Source organism: Chiloscyllium plagiosum, chromosome 30, assembly GCF_004010195.1.
Source record: "Chiloscyllium plagiosum isolate BGI_BamShark_2017 chromosome 30, ASM401019v2, whole genome shotgun sequence".
Taxonomy (NCBI): Eukaryota; Metazoa; Chordata; class Chondrichthyes; order Orectolobiformes; family Hemiscylliidae; genus Chiloscyllium; species Chiloscyllium plagiosum.
The window spans coordinates 34,170,205-34,179,042 of NC_057739.1; the positions used below are offsets into that span (position 1 = coordinate 34,170,205).

The 8,838-nt window shown below is 40.2% G+C and overlaps 1 protein-coding gene across 1 annotated transcript in view; it reads right to left on the minus strand.

Moving 5' to 3' along the window:
* LOC122564611 (tetratricopeptide repeat protein 16-like) overlaps nt 1-8,838 on the minus strand; it is a 38,055-nt gene that overhangs the window by 1,896 nt on the left and 27,321 nt on the right. Inside the window, exons 10-11 of the mRNA XM_043719700.1 lie at nt 7,466-7,663; nt 3,536-3,678 (exon numbers count right to left, since the gene is read on the minus strand). Of these exons, the coding sequence (XP_043575635.1) occupies nt 3,536-3,678; nt 7,466-7,663 (341 nt within the window). The remainder of the gene's footprint in view (nt 1-3,535; nt 3,679-7,465; nt 7,664-8,838) is intronic.

Below are 8,838 nucleotides of genomic sequence, written 5' to 3' on the forward strand. Positions count from 1 at the left end.
TCCACCATTCAGTAGGATCTTGGCTGACCCAACATTCCTCACAGCCACTTTCCTGCCCTTTCCTCATAACCCTTGATTCCTCTATTATCAAGAATCTATCAATCTCAGCTTTAAATATACACAGTACTTTGCCCCCACAGGCAGAGTTCCAAAGAGATTCAATCTGTGAGAAAATAAATTCCTCCTTATCTCCATTGTTACTGTGTATGGGCATCAGGAATTCATGAATTATGGGAAAAGCAGGTTTTTAAAAAAAAAGTTTTTAATTTCTTTTGAATCTGAATGAGAAAGGCAACAAGGAAACAGTGCTTAAGGTATACTATTTAATGATTGTGTGAAGACTAATGTGTATTAAAACTTAAAAACGATTTCAAATTGCATTTTAGGACACAATTAAGGAGATAAGAATGAGGTAATTAATTTGTTTATGCTGGTGATATTGAGAGATAAACACTGACTGGGATACCTCAAGGTGCCATATATTTATCTCTGGTTCGAGCAAAGGTAGACCTGCTTTAGTTTGTGCTTTGTTTTGTTGTAAACCTAGTTGACTAGTGTAGTGGGAGACTGTTTGACAGACCTTCCTACTCTAGAGAGGATACTGAGAGAGTTGAAGAATGCCAGATCAACTCAGCCCTGTTTCCCAATGGGGAGGGGAGTGTTAGAGATGGACCAATCACATGACCCACGCAAGGCCGATATGGCAAATTCAAAATTGTGTCTAAATCCAAACACCAACGAGTCACAACAGAGCATCACCGTTAAAGTTTAGGAAGATTGCAATGTTTCATATTGATCAGGCACTGAACATTTTGATGTTATGTGTTTGGGAGTCTTTGGGGCTCCTTACAATTGTCAGGTTCTCTTTGTCTGAGGTGAGTGGAGGCAGATAGTAAAGCTGATGTTCCGGGCAAAGGACCCTGTTAGTAAAGTTGGGAGCAGGCAATGTTTCTGGGCCAGCCAGGCAGTACTGGGTCGAGTCTCCATGGATCTAATGTTTAGCTATAAAAGCATCTGGGGTTGGACAGAGACACTGAGCAGCTGAAAACCAGATTGCCTAGTATCAAACTGGACAAAATGTCACCTTACACTACACTGAAGGCAGAACATGTCAGCCTGTTTCATCTTTGTTTCAAACTGGTAAGGAGCCAGTATGATATCATGATCTGGTCAGAGCAAATACCTTAATTCCAAATGCCCACAGTGAAATAGAGGAAGATTTCTATGCCAAACATGATCAGAATCTCTGTGGGGTTCTGAAGGGAAACAGCCTTAATTCTTAAAGTCATAGAGATGTACAGTACTGAAACAGACTCTTCAGTCCAACTCATCCATGCTGACCAGATATCCTTAATTTATCTAGACCCATTTGCCAGCACTTGGCTCATATGCCTTCCTATTCATATACCCATCCAAATGCTGTGTGGATTAGATTACTTACAGTGTGGAAACAGGCCCTTCGGCCCAACAAGTCCACACTGACCCGGCGAAGTGCAACCCATCCACATCCATTCCCCTACATTTACCCCTTCGCCTAACACTACGGGCAATTTAGCTTGGCCAATTCACCTAACCTGCACGTTTTTGGACTGTGGGAGGAAACTGGTGCACCTGGAGGAAACCCACACAGACACGGGGAAAATGTGCAAACTCCACACAGTCAGTGGCCTGAGGCAGGAATTGAACCCGGGTCTCTGGCGCTGTGAGGCAGCAGTGCTAACCACTGTGCCACCGTCCCGCCTTTTAACTGTTGTTATTGTACCAGCCTCCACCACTTCCTCTGGCAGTTCATTCCATACACGTACCACCCACTGCATGAAAAAGGTGTCCCTTAGGTCCCTTTTAAATCTTTCTCCTCTCACCCTAAACCTATGCCCTCTAGTTCTGGACTTCCCCACCCCAGGGAAAAGACTTTGTCTATTTACCCTATCCATGCTGCTCATGATTTTATAAACCTCTACAATGACACCCCTCAGCCTCTGACTCTCCAGGGAAAACAGCCCCAGTCTATTCAGCCTCTGCCTATGGCTCAAATCCTCCAACCCTGGCAACATCCTTGTAAATCTTTTCTGAACCCATTCAAGTTTCATAACATCTTTCTAATAGGAAGTAGACCAGAAGTGCACGCAATATTTCAACAGTGGCCTAACCAATGTCCTGTACAGCTGCAACACAATGTCCCAACTCCTGTACTCAATACTCTGACCAATAAAGGAAAGCATACCAAATGCCTTCTTCACTATCCTATGTACCTGCGACTCTACTTTCAAGGAGCTATGAGCCTCTCAACTTCACAGGTGGAAGGCATTCCAATCTCTGGAATAGGACGTGTCAATTCAAACAGCATTCCCCTCCTTTCCAAATATGCCGGACATGGACTCATCATTATCACTATCCTGTTCTGCCAGAAGAACAAAAACTAATCAGCATGGTCCACCTGATTAATCACATCATCCTGGAAGTAGGAAGATGTCCACATCACCAGAGTAATGATGCTTGCTGGATCCACCAGCAACTTATTCATGTAGTCACGTCCATCAAACTGGCTCAGAAACATGGATACAACAGAAGAATGACCACAAGCAGCAATGTCAAAGCTCTGAGGGATCCAGTCAAAATAGACAGATTCCAAATTTCAAACTTTCAAAAGGGAGTGTCTACAGCACTTGGGATGTCCTTAAGTTCAATGTCTTTAATGTCTAAAAGGAGGCACTTAGACTTTCTGTCAGGAAACACCAGAGCTTGATTGATGAAAATGCAGGATATCAATGAACTGATTGTTGGCAAGTGCAAGGCTTTCTGTCCCTGGTGAAATCCAATTGATTCAACTGGAACTGATTACATTGGATGTTGTTCCCATCACATGGCCTAACTGAAGAAAATACACAATGATAGTCAGGTATTATCTGGAATAACTTTAATTGAGAGACCCACACCTGGCGTTGAAAAATATAAGGGAGAAGTCAAGGTAAACCAGGAAGTGACAAAGTGACACTGCACCTGTATTTCAAAAGCCTAAAGATTGTCAGCTTATTGACTGATTGAGACAGGTGAGGAGTTTCAGAGCTTTGGGAAAGTTTGCTTCTACTTTGATTTAGTCAGCATTTAGACTAATATCTGGATTCCATTATGAGACCTGATAATGGAAACTTTAAAACAGAAAGGAGCTAGGTCTTGAATATTGTTCCATTATTGGACTGTCCTTTGGAAGAAAGATTGTTGATATGCCTTGGAAGCAAATGGTCTTTGTAGTTTGTTTGAATGTCTGCCTCATGTTATGCTAATCCAAAACCGACCCAGGTAGATGTTTCCATTAACTCCCACCAATCTATTCCAGAACACATTGTCAGTCTACTTTTTGTTCCCCTTTTTTTGACTGTGCTCATTCTCATTCCAAATCATGGATCAAGGCTTAAGTAGGAAGTAGAGATTCTATCACAATAATGGTACAGGGAAGAGTCTCACAAAACAATGTATCTTGAATTTTGGAATAACTTCAAGCTACCTGTAACAACGATGAAACCTGGTATTTTACCTTTCCTGAATCTTTTTCCTGACAGGAGATGCACAGGAATAGAGGCTAGCATTTAACGTTGCTCTTGCAGATGCTACAATCTTACTGGCCAAAATCTCATCTCTGGATTTTCCAGGGAAGAGATGTGTTAAAAGTGGAATAACCTAAACAGAAGAGTAAAAAGGAATTAATCCAATTGCCACCATGCATTAGTAATGATAGATCCAAACAAATGGAAAGCTTTAACCAAGACTTAAACTTTACATTATCTGTCTTACTGCAGTCAAAGTAATTTCCGAATGTGAATGTAGGAGCCATACAAACACGAAGCTCAAGAAAGAATTTACTAAAATTATTTTAAATACCTTGAATTTGAATTGCAATCTATCTATTCTAGTACATTAACAAATATCTTACTGTTTTAAGATGATTAGCTGGGCAACTAGCTGAAATCTATGTTATTTCTGTGAGAGAGTGGAGTGAATCCATGATCCAGTCTGGTATACAGGTGCTGCATCAAAGGGATAGGATCGCAAGGGTTGGGGAGGAGCCTGCTGTACTTGCTTCACCATTTATGTTGGACATGGCAACTCCATCAGTTTTTAATGATATTTTCTCTCCTTCCAGAGCACATTTCCCATGTACAAAAGTCAATTCTTTCAGTCCTTTGCATGAATTATTAATTTTTAACCTCTGACCTCTGTTTGTGAAGATTGCTTAACATGTGCTGGAAGATACAAAAGGTGAGAGAAATAATGACTATTGGCCTGTAGGCCATCAATCATTCATCAGCATCTGAGTACACCAGACAGTCTGGCACTCTTTCAGATTTAGCATGCCGAAAAATGTATGAATCACTTCACCACTTTCTAGGAGACAACCTTGATACCTGCAAAATCCAAACTGATTAATTAATGTAACAGGGCAAGTGTTTAACTTTGGTTCAACTCCAATTATTTGTAGACAATAATTACCTTCTCCTGTATCATTCGGAAAAATAAAAATATAACACAGTAAACCAACAAAAGACTCCTTCTCATCAGTATGAGGAAAGACACTGACCTAGTGGGATTATTGCTGGACTATTAATCCAGAGACCCAGGTCACATTCTGAGGACTTAGGTTCAAATCCTGCCATGGCAGATGGTGCAATTTTAAATCAACAAAAATCTGAAATTAAAAGTCTATCGATGATCACGAATCCATTGTTGATTGATAGAAAAGCCTATCTGGTTCACTAATGTCCTTCAGAGAAGGAAACTGCCATCCTTACCTCATCTGGCCTACATGTGACTCCAGGCCCACAGCAATGTGCTTGACTCTTAATTACACTCTGGGCAATAAATATTGACCGAGCCAGCAACATCCCATGAATGAATTAAAAAAAAAGAGGTACAACAAAGACGTGCGATAAGGGAATCCATGAATTTTGTTTTATTTGTGAGTCTGTTAATCTTCTTCATAATTAGCATGATTCATAGTTTTCCATTTACGCTTTGTGGTATTTACTGTTGGTTGGTCATAGTTTTTTTTTATTCTTGGCATGTGAGCATTCCATCACCAATTGTCCATGAACTCAGTGGCTAGCAGAACAGTTAGAGAGTCAGTCACGTGTATCTGGATTCACATGGAGACCACACTTGATAAGCATGGCAGATTTCCTCCTAAAAAGTAATTAAAATGAGGTTTGGAATATAGGCCAGAATTATCAATGAATTGGATTTAAATTCTTTCAGCTGCAGAAATGGGGTTTGAACTTATGTCTCCAAGAAACTAGCTTTGAGTGCTGGGTTACTAGTTCAGCAAGATTACCACTACGCTGCCATCAGAAGGTCAAATGGCTCACTATATTTTTATTTTGCATTTACATTATTGTTAAAAAATGATCAATTATGTACCCTGCAGCCTGATAGCCATACAGCTGAGAGTGTGGGCGTCTCCCCAATAGGGAGGTGCTTGCTTGTGGAACTTGACTTTTTTTTTATTGGTTATTAAGATGAAGGCTTCTGCAGCAAACTAAATGATTAGTTAAATAAATCATCACAGTGGTATACTTCACATTTTTGAAGTAAAACAAAAGAAAGTTTGCAACATGAACAAAGTATTTACCAATCAAATTTGCTCCTTTTGATCAGAAGGACACATTTTTATTTTATAAGTAGTAAAAAGACTGTAATTCACAAAATTGTAGGAATTCTTATTACAACATAAATAAATCTTGAAAACTGCTGCCAGTCCCAGAAAAAAAATCTTTCATTCATTCAGTTTTTTATCATATTTCCAAGGAGTCCCAGAATTCTTCTCAAGAAGCCCAGACAATTTGTAATGCAGGCATAACTAGCAGCCAATTTCCACACAGAGATCTTTATTCTAAAAGCAGTGCTGTTATCTTAAATATCTACTGTAAAGAATATAGACAGGATCTACTGTGGGTGCAGGAAATCTGCTACACAGTAGGTTGCTTTGGTTTAGTACTTAATTCTGTTAATGTTACTGCTAATGATTCTGTTAAAGGGAGGTTGGAGGTGTGGTGAGTAGCGTCTCTATCTCTGGTCCACAAGCTCCAAATTCAAACCCATCCATAGGACTTGATGGGCAGACAAACTAGAGTCTTAGCTGTCTCTGCACATTCCTTCAAAATGGCTAAGGTGGGAAAAGATTGTTGTCAACCTTCTTGCAGGATGTAATCAGCTCTTTCCAAAGACTTCTGGAGAGAAGTTCAGTGGTTTAATTGAGGTTCATCCCGAGCAGCTCTATGATGCAAGACTCTGTGCTCTGCAGGAGGTTCATGGGGACACACTCAGAGACAAATTTCAAACATGCCTTGGTGACAATCTACTCAGAAAGATCTGCTCAAAACCTGCTAGTGTTCCATTGCAAAGAGTTGTCATCCACTGAATGTTGTAGTCAAATACATTCCAAGGTCCAGGACTACAAGCTGAGGGAGTCACTAAAGATTGTGGACAGCCACCACAGAGTTGCAATGGGGAATAGTCACTGCCTGAGGCCCTTCAGTTTAAATCTACGGAGGGGCTGGATTATGAAAGCTGCAGACTGTGTGCCTTATAAAGAATTTGCCTGGTAAAGCAAGAGTATTGAAATGTATTGAGGCACCTCCGGCTGTATAGAGGACTTCACAGCAATTGTACTTTCTGTAATTCCCAACTTGAAACGTTTCTACAATGAAGCTTTATACCTGACACAAAGTATATGATGTAATTAAATCCATTACTATCATATTGAGTGGAACATGCTATATGGGGATAAGTTGAACTTAATTGCAAATATCGTAATGTTCAAGTTATAAAAGTTAATTCCAAAACATTTTCAAATATTATGAATAAAGTGTATTTTTGAAGAAACAAAATGGAAGGTGTGTTAATATGCAACCAAACAGGTCAATTATCAATCTGGTTAAGGGGAGCTGACAGGTTAGTGGTATTATCACTAGATTATTAATCCAAAGACCCAGATAATGTTCCGAGGACCTGGGTTTGTTTGAATCTTGCCGTGGCAGATGGTGGAATTTAAATTCAATGAGAAGTCAAGAATTAAGAGTCTAATGGTGACCATGAAACTGTTGTTGATTGTCAGGAAAAACCCATCTGACTCACTGATGTCCTTTAGGGCAGGAAACTGCTGTGTGTACCTGGTCTGGCCTACGTGTGACTCCAGACCACAGAAATGTGGTTGACTCTTTACTGCCCTCTGAGCAATTAGGGATGGGAAATAAATGCTGATCTGGTCAATTATGCCCATATCCTTTGAATGAATAGAAAGAAACAAAAATGACTTTCCCATATGTCTATAACAGGAAGTAGTTTCCTGATCACCCAATGCTGTGTAGAAACTGTAAAGCACACACTGAAATATTCCTTACAGTGATTGACTATTCTGATTAACTCCCACAAAGTCACATAACAACATATTAGATCTGACCTGAAATTTTACCTCTTTATTTCTTACATCCAACAGCAATGAGATGATTGCATCTTCCTGGGAACCAGATATTTGCTGCAGAATAGCTCGTGTTTTCGCCCTGTGGAGGTAGTATTGCGACACCTGTGGATTGCTCTCAATGGCATGGGTAAATTGCTGTTCAGCCTGCTGATAGTTCCTGGTTCCAAATGAAACAAAGGAAAATTTAATCTGTTTTCAAATTATTTCTAGTGTGCAAAGAAATGTTCTGCAACATAAGCAAAATGGGGAAATGAAACTTCATTTTTGCCGTCACACAGTAGCACAGCTCTGGGAACATTGCATCAACAGCGGTAACCCCACAATGGCAAGGGACAGGTGTGACACAAAACATGCATTTAATTGAGTTCATTTGATAAAATTTAGAATATGAGGGCAGTATTAGTGATGGTGACCATAATAACAATCACAGGTTGGTATGAAAACCCATCTAATTTCCCAATGCTCTGTTGTGAAGGAAATCTGCCATTTTTACCTGGTCTGGCTTCCATGGAACTTCAGATTCAGAGGAACATGATTGACTTTTAAGTGGCTAGATCAAGGACAATAAAGGATGGGCAATAAATGCTGACATAGCCAACAACACCCAAATCCTGTGAACAAATAAAGTAAACATTCACACCATAGTACCAGAGTGCAGTGAGTACCAGAGTTAAACAGAGTTAAGTGGTGGAAGGGAAAGAGCTGGTTTGTTCCTTTTCAGTCAGCAATTGATTCTTTATTCTGCTATAAAGCGATTGTGGTTTATTCTATTTCTCAGGCTCAAAATAGTAAAGCCATGATGGTGAGGTTAAATAAACTTACAAATAAATAAATATAAAATTTAATGGAAAAATTAAGTAGTTCCTGAGAGCACATTAAGGATGGCAGAACAGGTGAAGTGTCACAATTGCAATATCTGAGTGTTGATGTGCACCCTAGCTTGGTCCACAGAAGAAACACATCTGCAGCAAGTGTGTGAAGTTTCAGCAGCGACAGCTCAGACTTTAACAGCTTGAAATAACTATAGACACAGCAATGCACTGGGGAGGGGGAGGTTATCTGGATCATTTATATCAGCCAGCAGTCATGCCACTTGGGAGTGGAATCACCTGATTTGGTCAGTGTACAAAGAAAAGCATGTAAGACTGTGATGAGGCCACTAGGCGGACCCAGAGGGCAGGGGCCATGCAACTGTCCAACAGGTTAGAGATTCTTCAAATTGTCCTGATTTGGAGATGCCGGTGTTGGACTGGGATGGACAAAGTTAAAAATCACACAACACCAGGTTATAGGCCAACAGGTTTAATTGGAAGCACACTAGCTTTTGGAGCCGCTCCTCTTCATCAGGTGATTGTAGAGGACAC